Here is a 19,133-nt window from a genome sequence, read left to right as displayed (position 1 = left end):
TGCCAAGATCTCTTTTTCAGTTGGAGTATAGCGATCCTCGGATCCTCGATATCCTCCACTCTAAAACCCCAGAGGTCGGCCTCGGGTCTCCCCAGGTGCTTTCTGCCAAAGACTCCAGGTAGGCCCATTCTCCCCAGCTGCAGTGTAGAGCATATTTTTAATGTCTTGTCTGGACTGTCCCAAGAGCTACTGCGTGAACAATCTCCCGCTTAATCTGTTGAAAAGCTTGTCGTTGCTCAGGCCCCCATTTAAAATCATTCTTATTCCGAGTAACTTGGTAGAGAGGGCTTACTATTTGACTGTAATTTGGAGTATGCATTCTCCAAAAACCCACAACACCTAAGAAAGCCTGTGTTTCCTTTTTATTAGTTGGTGAGGACATAGCTGCTATTTTGTTGATGACGTCCACAGGGATCTGACGACGCCCATCTTGCCATTTTACTCCTAAGAACTGGATCTCCTGCGCAGGTCCTTTGACCTTACTTTCTTTTATGGCAAAACCAACTTTCAGAAGGATTTGGATTATTTTCTTCCCTTTCTCAAAAACTTCTTCTGCCGTGTTGCCCCATACGATGATGTCATCAATATATTGCAGGTGCTCTGGAGCTTCACCTTTTTCTAGTGCAGCCTGGATCAGTCCATGGCAAATGGTGGGGCTGTGTTTCCACCCCTGGGGCAATCGATTCCAGGTGTAGTGGACACCCCTCCAAGTGAAAGCAAACTGAGGCCTGCACTCCTTTGCCAAAGGAATGGAGAAAAATGCATTAGCAATGTCAATTGTGGCATACCACTTAGCTGCCTTTGATTCCAGTTCATATTGAAGCTCTAACATATCTGGCACAGCAGCGCTCAGCGGTGGCGTGACTTCATTCAGTCCACGATAATCTACTGTTAGTCGCCATTCCCCATCAGATTTCCGCATGGGCCATATGGGACTCTTAAAGGGTGAGTGAGTCTTGCTGATCACTCCTTGGCTCTCCAATTTTCAAATCAGCTTATGGATGGGGATCAGGGAGTCTCGGTTGGTGCGATATTGCCGCCGGTGCGCCGTTGTGGTAGCAATTGGCACTTGTTGTTCTTCAACCTTCACCAACCCCACAACCGAAGGGTCTTGGGAGAGACCCAGCAGGGTAGACAGCTGTTCAATCTCCTCCGTCTCCAATGCAGCTATACCAAAGGCCCAACGGTACCCTTTTGGGTCTTTGAAATACCCCCTCCTGAGATAATCTATACCAAGGATGCACGGGGCCTGTGGGCCAGTCACAATGGGGTGTTTATGCCACTCATTCCCGGTTAGACTCATTTCAGCTTCCAATACAGTTAGCTCTTGGGATCCCCCTGTCACACCAGAGATACAGATGGGTTCTGCCCCTTTATAACTTGATGGCATTAGGTTACATTGTGCACCAGTGTCCACTAGAGCCTTATATTCCTGTGGGTCTGATGTGCCAGGCCATCGAATCCACACTGTCCAGTAGACTCTGTTGTCCCTCTCCTCCACCTGGCTGGAGGCAGGGCCCCTCTAATCCTGGTTAGAATATCCGTTACTCACTTTCTGCACACGTGAATCAGAAGTCCCTTCAAGGGGATCAGAAATGAGATCAGCCCATCTACTGCATCTGGGGGACTGCTCACGGGAAACTGGAGCAGCAGTTTTTCAAGAAGAATTCTCTTTTCTGGTTGCTTTTTCTCGCAACTCCTGTACCCGTGCATCCAAGACTGAGGTAGGTTTTCCATCCCACTTCCTCATGTCCTCTCCATGGTCACGCAGGTAAAACCACAGGTTAGCCCGTCGTGTGTACTTTCTTTCTCTTGTCTCTTGGGCAGAGGAACGCTTACTCCCAATAACTGCGATGCGGGCCTGTACAGGTGAGGAGGAGGACAGATCCACTTTGAATTGCTGGAACTCTCGGGACAACTCCTCTACAGCTGAGACACAGGCCCGTAGGGAGGAAGAGAGACTTCCTTCGTATTGCCGGAGTTGGACAGCCAATTCATCCACCGTTTGTCCATAGCCTTCTTTCCAGGACATCACTGCCAACGAGTTGGCATAGGTTGGTGGTGCACTTTGTAGAAACTTCCGCCACATGGGTTGTGTGCATTGGACTTCATCTGGATCTGTGGGTGACTGCGCATTTTCTGGATCATTATAAATCACCTCCAGCACGGCTAGTTCTCTCAGGTACTGGATACCTCTCCATGGTGGTCCACTTGCCTTGGTGACATGTAACTTCATCCCTGAAGGGGTATCTTTCCTTTACACCTAACAGAAGTCGCCTCCAGAGGCTGAGGACTTGTGTTTTTCTCCCAATCGCCTTGTCGATGCCCCATTCCCTAGACAGAGATCCCAACTGCTTGGCTTCTTTACCCTCTAATTCCACACTACTAGCCCCACTATCCCAGCATCGGAGCAGCCAAGTAACAATGTGCTCACCTGGGTGGCGGCTAAAATCTTTTCGCATGTCACGCAACTCACTCATGGATAGGGATCGGGTAATTATTTCAGGTTCTGCCTCTACCTCCTGTTCTCGCGATGACCCTGGTTCATCTTCATCTCTCGCTAAGCGAACTGATTTCTTTGTGTGTTTCTTTTTCTGTACAGGGGCGACTGATACTGGCACAGGTTGGTTCTCTGGTTTAGCTGCAGTGTCTGTCGCTGGGGTAGGGGTAGTCATGGTGCCTGTTGTCGGGGTAGGGGCAGCCAAGGTGTCTTTTGTCAGGGTTTGGGTAGCCACGGTGCATGTTGTCCTGTTTTCCATTTTTTCCCCTTTTTCCCCCTGAGGGTGCTGCATAATATCAAGCAGTGTTTGGTAGATACTGGCCAGGGCCCAGCACAGTGTAGTGAGTTGTGTGTCTCTGGGATAGCCACAGCATTTGTCTTTCAAATATTCTACCACTTCATTAGGGTTCTGTAGTTGTTTGGGAGTGAACTTCCAAGCCACTGGAGGTGAGAAGTTCTCTAGATACCTGCCCATATCCTCCCACATGCCGTGCCACCCATGAATATCCAGCTTTGGGGCAGATCTCTGGGTGGTCCTCTTAAAGAGACTTTTTGTAGCCCTATACAAGACCTGAAAAATATTCAGGAGGCATAGCACTAACAGCACACTGGCTTGAGCATCCCAAGGATATTCAAAATTGTCAAAAGCTGTTGTAAATAGTCGGAAGGAGGAAAGGGAGGTGAACGGACAGGGGGAAGTATCCCCCCCTGACTTCCCCATGGATTGGGTGTAATTACCAATAAATTCTGACAGAAGGTGCCCAAAGTATGGAAATGATATCACTGCCTCATACAGATACTAGCTTAACCTCATGACCAGTGATGTAATCATTTCATAAGTCGACATTGCCCAGTAGATCAAAATGATAATCCCAATCACTCTCCCAGAGATGAGATACGCAACTACAGGCAATACATAGAGCATATAAGAGTTTACAAAATGCCCCCATGTAAACAAATGAAACAACATTGTGACTAACATCTATTTATCCAAGAAATGCGTTTGACAAATTTGTTTCAACACGGTCTGGCCAGATCTGTCGTTATCTCAACCCTTTCGTTCCCCACGTTGGGCGCCAAAAAGGACTGTCGTGGTTTCAGCCCAGCCGGTAACAAAGGACCACGCAGCTGCTCGCTCACTCCTCCGCCCCCCTCCGGTGGGATGGGGAGGAGACATTGGAGAGAAAAAAGAAAAAGAAACTGGAACCTCGAGGGTTGAGATAAAGGCAGTTTACTGGGACAAACACAAAGAAATTACAACAACAACAACGGTACTAATGAAAAAGTATACAAAAAGAGTGATGCACAGTGCAACTGCTCACCACCTGGGACCCGACGCTCCGCCACTTCCCCCACCAAAAACAGAGACCACCCCCCGGCCTGCTCCCCATTTATATACTGAGCATGATGTCACATGGTATGGAATAGCTCCTTGGCTAGTTCAGGTCAGCTGCCCCGGCTATGCTCCCACCTCCCAGGTTCCTGTAAAAATTAACTCTATCCCAGCTGAACCCAGGACAGTGATTATCATAGTACTGCCTACATCCAATCATGCGCAATAAAGGATCCATTTGAGTCGAAGGGCTGCTTTTGCGACCACCAACCCATTTGAAGTTCTTGCTGGCTGTCCTTGAAGTCTTTGCTCTTGTCCTTGTTCTTTGATCTTGAAGCTTAACGCAGTTTCAATCATATGTGTTCAGTCTCAACATTGTTCTCATCTAGCGTACAGGAACATTTAGTCATAAGAGCAAAGAACTGCAAAACTTATGAATAATTACTAGTTAATCACTTGACTAGACTTGGTAATTATCTCCCCGGTTACCCTTTGTCCATTGTTTTAACCATAGCATTAATATATATCATTTATCAAATCTCACTTGCACAGTCACCTAGCAGCAAACCAGTTTTAATAGAAGGTACAAAATATTAAAACCATAAAAGTTTGAACAAATCACATTAAATGTATGGACATATGCTATCACTAAGGCCTCAAAAGCAGATTCCCTGGTGTGGTGCGTTGACCCTGGCTGGACGCCAGGTGCCCACTAAAGCCGTTCTATCACTCCCCCTCCTCAGCTGGACAGGGGAGAGAAAATATAACAAAGAGCTTGTGGGTTAAGATAAGGACAGGAGAGATCACTCGCCAATTATTGTCACGGGCAATACAGACTCAGCTTAGGGAAAATTAACTCACTTTATTACAAATCAACCAGAGTAGAGTAATGAGAAAGAAACCCAAAATCTCAGAACACCTTCCCTCCACCCCCCCTTCTTCCCGGGCACAACTTCACTCCCGGATTCTCTACCAACCCCACCCAGTGGCACAGGGGGACGGGGAATGGGGTTTACGGTCAGGTCATCACGCATTATTTCTGCCGCTTCATCCTCCTCAGGGGCAGAACTCATCACACTCTTCCCCTGCTCCAGCGTGGGGTCTCTCCCACGGGAGACAGTCCTCCACAAACTTCTCCAACGTGGGTCCTTCCCATGGACTGCAGTTCTTCATGAACTGCTCCAGCATGGGTCCCTTCCATGGTGTGCAGTCCTTCATGAGCACACTGCTCCAGAATGGGTCCCCCACGGGGTCACAAGTCCTGCCAGAAAACCTGCTCTGTGGGCTCCTCTCTCCACAGATCCGCAAGTCCCGCCAGGAGCCTGCTCCAGCGTGGGTTCCCACAGGCTGCAGGTGGAGATCTGCTCCACCATGGACCTCCATGGGCTGCAGGGGGACAGCCTGCCTCACCATGGTCCTCACCACGGGCTGCAGGGGAATCTTTGCTCCGGTGCCTGGAGCACCTCCTCCCCCTCCTTCTTCACTGACCTTGGTGTCTGCAGGGTTGTTTCTCTTACATGTTCTCACTCCTCTCTCCGGCGGCTGTTTCTCCCCATCCCAACTTTTTTTTTTTCTTAAAAATGTTATCACAGAGGTGTTACCACTATCGCTGATTGGCTCGGCCTTTGGTGGCGGCGGGTCCATCTTTAGAGCCGCCTGCTATGGGCTCTCTCGAACACAGGGGAAGCTTCCAGCAGCTTCTTACAGAAGCCACACCTGTAAACCACCACCCCCCCTGCTACCAAAACACCTGGGTACACTACTAAGTAGCTCCCTGAATAGCTTAACATTTGCTCTCTTGAAATCCAGGGTAGCAACTCTGCTGTCCTTTTTTCTCATTACACTGAAAATTTTAAACTCAACCATTTTGTGATCACTGTGGCCAAGACAGCCACCTACCATCCCCCATGAGTCCTTCTCTATTCACAAACAAGTCTAGGAGGGCATCTTTCCTAGTTGGCTCACTGAGTACTTGTGACAAGAAGTTATCTTCCACAAACTTCAGGAATTTCCCAGACTTGTTCGTCATAGTAGTATGGTATTGCCAGTTGATGCCTGGGAAGCTGAAATCTCCCATAAGGACAAGGGCTACTGATCCTGAAATTTTTCCTAATTGCCTATAGAATAACTCATCACTGCTTACATCCTGGCTGGGCCATTGGTATTAGATTCCCACTACAACATCTGCTTTGTTTTCCATCCCCCTAATCCTCATCCAGAGGCTTTCAACCACATCATCCCTAACTGTAAGGGCTGTACAGTCAAACCTCTCCCTTATATACAGAATTCATCTCCTCCACCTCACCTGCCCTGCCTATCCCTCCTCAACAGCCTGTAGCCCTCCATCCCAGCACTCCAATCCTGGGACTCATTCCACCAAGTCTTACTAATACCAATGATATCATAGCTCTGGGAGCTGACTAATGCTTCAAGCTCATCCTGTTTGTGTGTGTTGGTGTACAACCATTTCAGATGCACTCCTGAGCCCTCAGTGCTCCCTGGAGCAGTGGTAAAAGTTCCCACTAGCATTGTCACCTTCAGGCGATGCCATGCCAACCCTTGGCTTACCTACTGCAATCCTGTTGGTATCCCCTTCCCCCATCGATTCTAGTTTAAAGCTCTCTCGATCAATCCTGCCAGCTTATGGCCAAAGATGCGTTTTCCCTCTTGGGACAGGTGAATCCCGTCAGGCCCCAGCACACCTTGTCTGTAGAAGGCCCTTCCATGGTTTAAAACCCCAAAGTTTTGACACAGGCACCAATCCTGGAGCCAGGTATTGATATCCTGGGCTTGCCTGTTTCTTCTGAAATCTCCCCTCATTACTGGGAGGATTGAGGAAAACGCTGCCTGTGCTCCCGAATGTTTTAGCATTCTTCCCAGGGCTCTGAAGTCTCTTTTGATTGACTTCAGACTTTTTGTTGCAACATCATTTGTACCCATATGAAAGAGTTCAATAATAGAAATCTATTTGTCAGAATAATTAACATATGATTTTGTATTTTTGTTTTGTGGCCCTTAATTAGGGGAAACAATACAACAAAATGATGAATTTCAGTATTTGAAATTAGGGATGCTGAGATTTTATTTGCAGAATATTGTTACTATTAAGTTATTGCTTTGTGCAATCTAGTTTTTCCTACTGTCAAGTGATGTGATATTTAAATAAAATGGCATGATATATATGTATAATTAAAACTCAGAGAAGCAAAAGTAATTTATATATTACTTTATATAAACATTTAAAGTTTTTCCTGGTTTTGGGCAAATTGAACAGGTCTGATAGAATTATACTGACTTTCCAAGCCAGTTGAAGAAAATACAGGTTGAATTTGTACCTATTAACCTTGACTGATCTTTCTGAAGAACAGCTATTTTTAACATGTGTTTAGATCTCTCCAAATAATAATTTTACTTTCATAATTTGTGTATTTTACCTTTGGGAAGAAAACTATACTTTCATGAGTTAATTTGTAGTTATTAGGATAAACAGTAACTTTAATTTTCCTAACAATTAAAGTCTTTTATATAAATTACATATGATATCAGCTTTCTCGATACAACTTGGAGTTGGGTAATATGAAAGTGCAATAGTATTCCAAGTGCCATGATGAGCTTATTCATTTTTTTTATATTTGATTGAAAAGTGTCATAAGAAATGAATGATTCTTGATGTTTGCATAAATTATATTGTATAGACACCTACCATGATTTTCTTTCAATAAGACAATCAACATTTTATCCAAAATGCTTCATCTTGTATGAAGCATCATCATCAGTGTTCCACTGACCTAATTACATGTTGATCTTGGAACCATAAACACTTAAAATGCCTATTAGGTTGTAAGAAAAGGGAACCCTAATGCAGGAGCACTAGTTCTGTATTTCTCCATGTTGTTGTAATGGATTCAGCAGTAATTGGTGGTAACATTGGTATTGTAAATTTTGTTTCCTTCTTTGACCTTGGATAATCTATAATAGCATAGCATCCAGTTACCTAGTGCTTCCAGAATGTTTGAACTTCATTTGCTCCCCATTGCCTAGATCCTCTTGCCCACAAATCTAGGGATAATACCACTATTCCAGTGGAGTTGGCATCAAAGTTTTTCTTCAGCAGGAACAGAATTTTACTGAAGGTGCTAGATATAAGACAAGAATGAGTATGTTGGATGATTTCAGTAGAGGTTGGTTTGGGCTTTGGAGGCCACATCCTCAGTTAAAGAGGATTTCTTAATTATTATAGACCTGGAAGGTTCATACTTTTTGTCTATGAAAAGCAGTAGTGGTAGAGTAGCTCCAAAATGTTTAAGCAGTGTTTAGTTAGGCTGTGTATCCATCAACTAAAATTAAACTCAGTTTCCTCCCCTGTATGTGCATAATATTATTTCTCTACTTCATAAAAGTCTTGAGGTAGTTAGCAAATATTTTAAAAATGCTTTGTAGATATATTACCTGATCAGAAAGTAACTCCTGAAACACACAAAGTGTGTTTAGAGAGGAGACATTGCTTTATTCTGCACAGGGTGCAAGGTGGAAGATTTCCACAAATCGAGCACACCTACTGAGGTTTTTTTCAGTCCATACTTATATGCTAGTTAAAACACCACGCCTATCTAATACATATGTTCCACCTAACTATTGCATATTCATTATGTTGAGCAAGCATGACATGTTATTCTCTTGAGCAATCATCCCAGAGTGTTCTACCCCTGCGCGGGGGTCTCTGGTGGTCTTCGGTGGTCCTTTGGGGAAGAATACCCCTACACCTTTTGTCCTTTTATAGTCATGTGTCATCTGAGGACACCAGAGTCTCTGTTTCTCTTGCCAAGACCTCATTCTCAGTGCTGTGATGGGTTGACCCTGGCTGAACACCAGGTGCCCACCAAAGCCGTTCTATCACTCGCCCATCCTCAGCTGGATAGGGGAGAGAAAATATAACAAAAGGCTTGCGGGTTGAGATAAGGACAGGAGGGAGATCATTCACTATTACCGTCACGGGCAAAACAGACTCAATTTGGGAAAATTAACTCAATTTATTACAAATCAACCAGAGCAAGGTAATGAGAAATAAAACGAAATCTCAGAACACCTTCCCACCACTCCTCCCTTCTTCCCGGGCACAACTACCCTCCCAGATTTCACCACCAAGCCTCCCCAGCGGCACAGGGGGACAGGGATGGGGTTTATGGTCATCACACGTTATTTTCTGCCGCTTCACCTCCTCAGGACGAGGGCTGATCACACTCTTCCCCTGCTCCAGCGTGGGGTCCCACCCACGGGAGACAGTCCTCCACGAACTCCTCCAACGTGGGCCATTCCCACGGGCTGCAGTTCTTCACGAACTGCTCCAGCGTGGGTCCATTCCACGGTGTGCAGTCCTTCAGGAGCTCACTGCTCCAGCGCAGGTCCCCCACGGGGTCACAAGTCCTGCCAGAAAGCCTGCTCCGTGGGCTCCTCTCTCCACAGATCCGCAGGTCCTGCCAGGAGCCTGCTCCAGCGTGGGGTTCCCACGGGGTCACGGCCTCCTTCAGGAACCCACCTGCTCCGGCGTGGGGTCCTCCACGGGCTACAGGTGGAGATCTGCTCCACCGCGGACCTCCCTGGACTGCAGGGGGACAGCCTGCCTCACCAGGGTCTTCACCGCGGGCTGCAGGGGAATCTTCGCTCCGGCGCCTGGAGCATCTCCTCCCCCTCCTTCTATACTGACCTTGGTGTCCGCAGGCTTGTTTCTCTTACATGTTCTCACTCCTCACTCCGGCGGCAGTTTCTCCCCCGTCCCAACTTTTTTTTCCTTCTTAAAAATGTTATCACAGAGGCGTTACCACTATCACTGATTGGCTCGGCCTTGGCCAGCGGCGGGTCCATCTTAGAGCCAGCTAGTATGGGCTCGCTCTCTCTCGAACACAGGGGAAGCTTCCAGCAGCTTCTTACAGAAGCCACCCCTGTAACCCCCGCCCCCCCGCTACCAAAACCTTGCCAAACAAAACCAATACAGTGCAGAAGGAGGATGTATGTCCTTGATTAGCAAGTCTGTGACTCTGAAATGTCAAGGCACCAGATAACAGACTATTATCCAAACACTCCTTAAGCATCCTCTATTGTAAGCAGAATCTTAAACTAGATAAGCTTTACCTTGAGTACACAGTAATCTAAACAGTCCTTGAATAGCAAGCATACCACCTTTCTCATGTTTTAGTTTTTTTCTTTAAGCTATCACCACCTTCTTATTTGTTAATCAGTCTTTTGAAGGCTTGAGGCAACAGATAGAAAGTACAAAATATATTCTTCAATTTTTCAAATTACAGAGTACAAACTGGTCATGTTTGGATATCTATGAGCAGGTTCTATACCAGCCCTGGTATGTGAACAAATTTTTAAAATACATAACCTTTGACAGAATGCTAGCAATAACATAATTATATGATACCTATGTGGAACATGGAAAACAACAACTAGAAATATGTGCAGACGTATCAATGTGAGCTTTTATTGTTTTTCGACACTTTGCTACATAGTGGTTTGAGCTCTTTGTTTATTAAAAAGACATTGATAAATGCATCGTTCTTCTTTAAAATGGGAAGTTATTTTGCATTTATTTTCCTTTTTTTTTTTTTAAGGACTGAGGTAAATTTTGCAGACACAGCTTTACAAAAGTGAAGTTTGTTTGAAAGCATCTGACTGCTTGAAATGGGATTTAATTTAGTTTTGTAGAGCAACAGAATTAAATAGATATCTCATTACAGAATACATTTTGAAAAATTAAGCTTGGAGATAATGTGAATTATTTTGATAAATACAAATAATAATATGCAGTTACTCTGGAGAAACATATGTATGTGTGAAGACCTATGTGCATATTGTAAAGCAGAACTGACTTAATTAAATTACAAAGAACAGAGGGAAGATTGAAGGACTGAGTCACAACCCTTTGACACATTTCAAGTATTCCAATCTGAATATGCAAATCCCCAGGGTCAAATTCTTAATGTACTATTTTGACATGGATAGATGAAATTTTCCTGATGTCTGCATGTGTAATTTCTTGCTTGAATAGTATGAATTTGTTGTGGTTTAACCCCAGCCAGCAACTAAGCACCACGCAGCCGCTCACTCACTCCTCCCCATCCCACTGGATGGGGGAGAAAATCGGGAAAAATAAGTAAAACTCGTGGGTTGAGATAAGAACGGTTCAATAGAACAGAAAAGAAGAAACTAATAATGATAATGATAACACTAATAAAATGACAACAGTAGTAATAAAAGGATTGGAATGTACAAATGATGCGCAGGGCAATTGCTCACCACCCGCCGACCGACACCCAGCCAGTCCCCGAGCGGCGATTCCCTGCCCCCCCCCTTTACCAGTTCCTATACTAGATGGGACATCACATGGTATGGAATACACTATTGGCAACTTTGGGTCAGGTGCCCTGGCTGTGTCCTGTGCCAACTTCTTGTGCCCTGGCTGGGCATGAGAAGCTGAAAAATCCTTGACTATAGTCTAAACACTACTGAGCAACAACTGAAAGCATCAGTGTTATCAACATTCTTCGCATGCTGAACTCAAAACATAGCACTGTACCAGCTCCTAGGAAGACAGTTAACTCTATCCCAGCTGAAACCAGGACAGTATCCACCCCTTATTCTATACCATTGACGTCATGCTCAGTTCCCATACCTTTAGTTACATCCTGATCAATCATCACCACATTTCTTTCCATCCCTTTGAGACATATGAACAATGATATATATATATATATGTATACACACACAGAGATATCATTCCTTTAGTTCATGAGTTATGTTTTTAAAACATTTGTTGAGTTCATTTAGTTCCTGACACTGGCCTCCATCTGTCATCCCAGTCTGTCTGGTCAGGAGGAATGGTGCAAAGTCCTCTCAGTCGGTAGAGTAGAATTGGGCTTCAGTGCGGTGTGACGAGCAGGTGACATTGAACGCAGCAGGAGGATGGTGTGCACCGTTGGATTGTTGCAGGCTGGAGTCAGTTCTGGTTCCATCACTACTGCGCTTTGCTCAGTTTTATCACAGTTCTTTCTTGCTTGATCCAAGTGATTCTTACTATAGTACTATGGAGATAGCATATAAGAATTATAGTAATGATAACATACAGTAGCAGGGTTATATAGCAACTAATATCATACAGTTTAATTCTGGCTATTTTCACCTAAAATCAAATCCCCTTGAGGCACACATCGGACTTCCCCATCTTTTCGCATCACCCACCAAGTGCACCCAGTCCCTCGAGCAAAAGCAATCCCACGAATGGGTTTACCTTTGCCTGAGGCAGGAGTAACCCAGACTGTCTTCCCTAACATATTTTTCATGTGCACTACAGGGACTTTATCTCCTTCTACAGTATGTAAAAATTCTGATTGGGCAGGGCCACTCCTATTGGCAGATCCTCTGGTGTTGACTAACCAGGTAGCTTTTGCTAAATGTGTATGCCAATGTTTGAAGGTTCCACCCCCCATTGCTTTCAATGTAGTCTTTAAGCAGTCCATTGTATCGCTCGATTTTCCCAGAGGCTGGTGCATGATAGGGGATATGATGCACCCACTCAATGCCATGCTCTTTGGCCCAGTTGTCTATGAGGTTGTTTCAATGTTCTTCAGTGGCCCAACCCTTGGGTACGTGAGCATCTACATGACGTACTTTTACAACCCGATTCTCTAGCCGGCAATATCTTGCCAGAGTGCGGCAGCCCAAATGGGTTTACCTCTGCGCTGCCAGTTGCTCTGCTTCCAATGCTGTAGCCACCCCCACAGGGCATTTGCCACCATCCATGAGTCAGTATAGAGATAGAGCACTGGCCACTTTTCTCTTTCAGCAATGTCTAACTCGATTCATCCTCTCCGTCAGGAGTTTCTGCAACTTGTCGTGTAGGACTCCATACAGCAGCTTTCCACCTTAGCTGCTTTCCCATAATGTGACAGGACCCATCAGTCAACAGGGCATATTACCTCTCATTATCTGCAGTTTATTATACAGCGGGACTTCTTCAGCACGTGCCACCTCCTCCTCTGGCGACATCCCAAAATCTTTGCCTTCCGGCCAGTCCGTGATCACTTCTGAAATTCCTGGGCGACTAGGGTTTCCTATTCAAGCCCGTTGTGTGATCAGTGCAATCCACTTACACCACGTGCCGTCAGTCGCGTGATGTGTAGAGGAGACCGTTCCTTTGAACATCCAGCCCAGCACCGGCAGTCAGGGTGCTAAGAGGAGCTGTGTTTCAGTACCAACCACTTCTGAGGCGGCTCAAACTCCTTCATATGCTGCCAAGATCTCTTTTTCATTTGGAGTATAGCGAGCCTCGGATCCTCGATATCCTCGACTCCAAAACCCCAGGGGACGGCCTCTGGTCTCCCCAGGTGCTTTCTGCCAGAGGCTCCAGGTAGGGCCATTCTTCCCAGCTGCAGTGTAGAGCACATTTTAACATCTTGTCCTGTCCGGACTGGCCCAAGGGCTACGGCATGAACGATCTCCCGTTTAATTTGTTCAAAGGCTTGTTGTTGTTCAGGATGCCATTTAAAATCATTCTTCTTCCTGGTCATTTGATAGAGAGGGCTTACAATCAGACTGTAATTTGGAATATGCATTCTCCAAAACCCCACGACATCTAAGAAGGCCTGTGTGTCCTTTTTATTAGTTGGGGGAGACATAGCTGCTATTTTGTTAATCATGTCCTTTGGGATCTGACGAGGTCCATCTTGCCATTGTATTCCCAAAAACTGGATCTCCTGTGCGGGTCCCTTGACCTTACTTTCTTTTATGGCGAAACCGGCTTTCAGAAGGATTTGGATTATTTCCTTCCCTTTCTCAAAGACTTCTTCTTCCGTGTTGCCCCATACGGTGATGTCATCAATGTATTGCAGGTGTTCTGGAGCTTCACCTTTTTCTAGTGCAGTCTGGATTAGTCCATGTCATATGGTGGTGCTGTGTTTCCAGCTCTGTGGCAATCGATTCCAAGTGTACTGGACACCCCTCCAAGTAAAGCCAAATTGTGGACGACACTCTGCTGCTAGAGGGATTGAGAAAAACACATTAGCAATGTTAATTGTGGCATACCACTTGGCTGCCTTTGGCTCTATCTCGTATTGAAGTTCTAGCATATCTGGAACGGCAGCACTCAGCGGTGGCATAACTTCATTCAGGCCGTGATATTCAACTGTTAATCTCCATTCCCCATTTGAATTCCGCACTGGCCATATGGGACTGTAAAAGGGTGAGTGAGTTTTGCTGATCACTCCTTGGCTCTCCAGCTGGCGAATCAACTTGTGGATGGGAATCAGAGAGTCTCGGTTGGTGTGATATTGACGCTGGTGCACCGTCGTGGTAGCAATTGGCACTTGGTGTTCTTCAACCTTCAGCAACCCCACAATTGAAGGGTCTTGAGAGAGACCAAGCAGGGTAGACAGCTGTTCAGTGTCCTCCGTCTCCAAGGCAGCTATACCAAAAGCCCATCGATACCCCTTGTGGTCCTTAAAATACCCCCTCCTGAGATAGTCTATGCCAAGGATACACGGAGCCTCTGGACCAGTCACAATGGGGTGTTTCTGCCATTCATTTCCAGTTAGGATTACTTCAGCTTCCAATGCGGTTAACTCTTGAGATCCCCCTGTCACACCAGAAATACAAATGGGTTCTGCCCCTTTATAACTTGATGGCATTAGAGTGCACTGTGTGTCAGTGTCTACTAGAGCCTTGTACTCCTGTGGGTCTGACATGCCAGGCCATCGAATCCACACAGTCCAATAGACCCGGTTATCCCTTTCCTCCACCTGGCTGGAGGCAGGGCCCCTCTAATTCTGGTCAGAGTATCCAGTATTCACTTCTCGTAAAATTGGCTCAGAAGTCCCTTCAAGAGGATTGGAAATAAAATCAGCCCTTCTACTCTGTTTGGAAACTGGAGCGGCATTTTTCCTGGTAGAATCCCCTTTTGTGGTGGTTTTTCCTCGCAGTTCACGTACCCGTGCATTTAGGACCGAGGTAGGTTTTCCGTCCCATTTCCTCATGTCCTCTCCCTGATCACATAGGTAAAACCACAGGGCACCTCACGGTGTGTACCTTCTATATTCTCTCTCTTGGGCAGAGGAGTGCTCACTCCTAATAGCTGAGACATTGGTCCTTACAAGTGTGGAGTAGGACATATCCTCTTTGATTTGTTGGATATCCTGGGACAACTTCTCCACAGCCGAAATGCAGTCTTATAGGGAGGAGGAGAGATTTTCTTCGTATTGACGCAGTTGGCGAGCCACTTCCTCTACTGTTGGTGCCTCTTCATCCTTCCAAGACATTATTGCCAATGCGTTGGCATAGGGCGATGGTGCGCTCCGTACAAACTTCCGCCACATGGGTCGTGTGCATTGGACTTCGTCTGGATCTTTGGGTAATTGTGGGTTGTCTGGGTCATGATGAATGGTCTCTAGCACAGCTAATTCCCTCAGATATTGGATACCTTTTTCCATGGTGGTCCACTTGCTTGATTGACATATAACATCTTCCTTAAAGGGGTACCTTTCCTTCACACTTGACAGGAGTCGCCTCCAGAGGCTGAGGGCTTGTGTACCTTTTCCAATTGCCTTGTCAATGCCACCTTCCCTGGCAAGTGATCCCAGCTGCTTGGCTTCCCTACCTTCTAATTCCAAGCTATTAGCCCCATTGTCCCAGCATCGGAGGAGCCAGGTGATAATATGCTCACCTATACGGCGGCCAAAATCTTTTCGCATATCCCGCAGCTCACTCAAGGATAGGGACCGGGTTATTACCTCTGGTTCTGCCTCTTCCTCCGGTTCCCGTGATGGCCCTGGTTCCCCTTCATCCTTCGCTAAGCAAACTGATTTTTTTGTCTATTTCTTTTTCTGTACGGGGGCAACTGATACTGGTGCAGGTTGGTCCTCTGGTTCAGTTGCAGTATCGCTCGCTGTGTGTTGGATAACTGCAGTGTCTGTCACCGAGGTTTGGGTTAGCAGCAGTGCTCCTCGGTCGGGCTGGAGGGACCATAGTGCCCTCTGCTGAGGTTTGGGTAGCTGCAGTGCTCGTTGCCGGGGCTGGAGGGGCTGCAGTGCCTGTTGTTGAGGTTTGGGTAGCCAGAGTTCTCGTCGCCGGGGCTGGAGGGGTCACGGTGCCTGTTGCTGAGGTTTGGGTGGCCGTGGTGCTCATTGTTTTGTTGTTAGGTCCAGAGACATTCTCTTCCCCTTGAGGGTACTGAGTAGTGTCGAACAGGGCTCGATAGGCATGGGCCAGGCCCCAGCACGTTGCAGTGATTTGTATCTCTCTGGAGCTGCCAGGGTGACAGCATACCTTTTCCAAATATTTTACTAGTTCTTCTGGATCCTGCACTTGTTCAGGGGTGAATTTCCAAAACACTGGAGGTGCCCACTGTTCTAGGTACTTGCCCATACCACCCCACACACCCTGCCACTCATAATTATCCAGCCTTGGGGCACATCTCTGGGTGATCTTCTTAAATAGCTGTTTAATCTTAAACAAGAGCTGAACCACATTCAGAAGTATGCTAATTTCTAGCAGTAGGGCTACGCCCGTGCTAGTCCCAACACCCCAGGAGTATTCAAATTTTTCAAAATTCTCAAACACCATTGTAACTGGACTGAAGGAGAAAGGAGAGGGGAAGAAAGGTACCCCACCCATAGACTGGTTTTCCATGGAGGAAAGGTAAATGGTATAATTATTAATAGTTTCCCACAGATGGCTCCCACCGTATAAAGGTGACAATGCTAAGTGCAAATACCGGATTAATCCCACAGCCAATGACTTTATCATACCATAAACCAGTGTTATACAATACATCAAAGCGAAAACCTTAATCCACCTCCCACGGATGATAAGCAGTAGAAGAGGAACTACATGCAGCAAGCGAGGTGATATGTAACAGAGCTTTAAAAGCCAGAGCAACAACTCTAAGAACACATAAATCAACATAATGAACGCTTGGAACAAATTTGTTTTAACAAGCTCTGCTCAGGTTTGTTGTTATCTCAACCCTTCGTGCCCCACATTGGGTGCCAAAATGGACTGTCGTGGTTTAACCCCAGCCAGCAGCTAAGCACCACGCAGCCGCTCATTCACTCCCCCCCATCCCACTGGATGGGGGAGAAAATCGGGAAAAATAAGTAAAACTCGTGGGTTGAGATAAGAACGGTTTAATAGAACAGAAAAGAAGAAACTAATAATGATAATGATAACACTAATAAAATGACAACAGTAGTAATAAAAGGATTGGAATGTACAAATGATGCGCAGGTCAATTGCTCACCACCCGCCGACCGACACCCAGCTAGTCCCCGAGCGGCGATTCCCTGCCCCCACTTCCCAGTTCCTAAACTAGATGGGACGTCATATGGTATGGAATACACCGTTGGCCAGTTTAGGTCAGGTGCCTTGGTTGTGTCCTGTGCCATCTTCTTGTGCCCTGGCTGGGCATGAGAAGCTGAAAAATCCTTGACTATAGTCTAAACACTACTGAGCAACAACTGAAAACATCAGCGTTATCAACATTCTTCACATGCTGATCTCAAAACATAGCACTCTACCAGCTTCTAGGAAGAAAATTAACTCTATCCCAGCTGAAACCAGGACAAATTCTATGGGAGTCTCATTAATATTTGGATCTGGGATTGTATCCTGCTTCTATTGAAGCCAATGGCAAAATTACTGTGGGAGCAAAACTGGATCTAATTGTTACGGTCGTGTGTTATTACACTGTTACATTGGCACTCAATGTCATTAACATCTAGCAACAACAACAACAAAAATCTTTTATAATGATTAATGTAAGGTACTATTAACTGTTGGTTTTATAATACTTTATGATGGAGTGATAAAACAATTGAAAAATTAATCATAAGGGAAAATATTGGAGTTTGAAATATAATCAGAGGAATCATTACAGTTCATTAATTTACATTTAAATACTCATGTTTTCCAGTGGAATTATAAAATGCAAGTGAAGTGAAATGGCTTTTTTTATTGAAGACATTTTACCATTATCGTCAGATGGAATTGAATTTGTTTACAGACTCAGTATTGGGTTGATCCATGTGGAGAACTATTAACAAACTAGGGCTTTGAGTCCTGTTTGTAAAGCAGCAATTTCAGTTACCATGATAAAAGTGTTAAGGTAATATGTGGAAAGAGCTAGAGCTTTATTGTTTTGTTAGCTGACTAAACCAATGGCATTAGAACTAATTACATAAATATCAAACCAGTAAGACTGACATAAAACATGTGGCTTACACTTTTGTCTTTACTGATGTACTCTGGCTGAAAGCAGAGTTGAATGCTGCATGCAAAACCACCATTGTTTTGATACACACTTATATTTGCTGTAGACTTACAAGCTACCAATTCTATGGTTGTTCTACTTGTGCCAGGAACAATGTGTACAGGAGGGAGACCGGCCAAAACAGGAGTTACCAGTGCTAAAACAAGCAGATTATGCCCTCAAATGCCCTAAACTGTAGAAGCCCCGTGAAGCAAGGGACATGAACTCTGCCGCTTGTTGGATTTTAAGTGTAGGTTAACACCAGTATCTGGCTGTATGAGACTGCTTGGACTTGCAATTGAATTTTCATTTCTTAAATAGAAGATCATACTGATGAGCTATGCCCATGGTCTGCATGCGTTTAGAAAAAACCCTTTCTGCTCTTTATTATTACCAGTTACTATCATTACTAATATTTTCCCTAAATTGTAGTGTTGGATGGACACCAAAGTGGCATCACGTTGAGCTGGAGACCATACAGATAGATACAAAGACATAGTTCTTGTCCTGAAACAGTCTTATTTACGAGAAAACATGTTGCTTCTGTATTTGCCAGAATTATGTGTGTATTTACTAGTTTGAATTGATATGATTGATCAAAAAGGGATTTTAAAACTTGAAGTGTGTGCATGTGTGTATACACACATGCATACAACACACATTTTATATATATATAAACTTACAGGATACAAAAGCAGTAGTTAAATGTTTGATAACTTCATGGATAGCAGTGTTATTTTAGGACAATAGAAAGCACTCTAGCTTCTCTGAATCAGTTTATGTTATTTTTAATCTGTGGAGGACCCAAATATATAGCATTGCTAAATCATGCACCACAGCTGTTTTCTGAAGAGATGTTTTAATTTGGAAGGACAAGATACTTTCCAGTGCTGCTCATCAACATGTCTGGTGTTCAGCAGTGTTAAGTGTTAGGTTTAAGTCAGTGATACTATGGAAAGTTCTGTGACATTATTGTCAGATCAAATTTCAAATATTTATTT

At 45.1% G+C, this 19,133-nt stretch overlaps 2 protein-coding genes across 9 annotated transcripts in view; one reads left to right on the top strand and one right to left on the bottom strand.

Annotated features, from left to right (window-relative positions):
• Window positions 1-19,133, top strand: part of NFIL3 (nuclear factor, interleukin 3 regulated) — a 29,627-nt gene that overhangs the window by 8,005 nt on the left and 2,489 nt on the right. Inside the window, exon 1 of one of the 7 annotated variants that reach the window (XM_049793770.1) lies at window positions 16,299-16,523. The exons of the other annotated variants lie outside the window; for them this stretch is intronic. The gene's annotated coding sequence lies outside the window, so the exon portion shown is untranslated. Of the gene's footprint in view, window positions 1-16,298; window positions 16,524-19,133 lie in introns of those variants that run through there. 7 annotated transcript variants of the gene reach the window in all.
• The window catches only part of LOC126035331 (uncharacterized), a 228,413-nt gene continuing 210,543 nt past the window's right edge, over window positions 1,264-19,133 (bottom strand). For both annotated transcript variants that reach the window (XM_049793844.1, XM_049793843.1), the window contains exon 2: window positions 1,264-4,752. In XM_049793844.1, the coding sequence (XP_049649801.1) occupies window positions 2,148-3,221 (1,074 nt within the window). In that variant the 5' untranslated portion in view covers window positions 3,222-4,752 and the 3' untranslated portion in view covers window positions 1,264-2,147. The remainder of the gene's footprint in view (window positions 4,753-19,133) is intronic.

This window comes from Accipiter gentilis, chromosome W (genome assembly GCF_929443795.1).
Source record: "Accipiter gentilis chromosome W, bAccGen1.1, whole genome shotgun sequence".
Classification (NCBI taxonomy): Eukaryota; Metazoa; Chordata; class Aves; order Accipitriformes; family Accipitridae; genus Astur; species Astur gentilis.
Note: the sequence above shows the minus strand (reverse complement) of the source record. Positions and strands in the feature narration are given on the sequence as shown.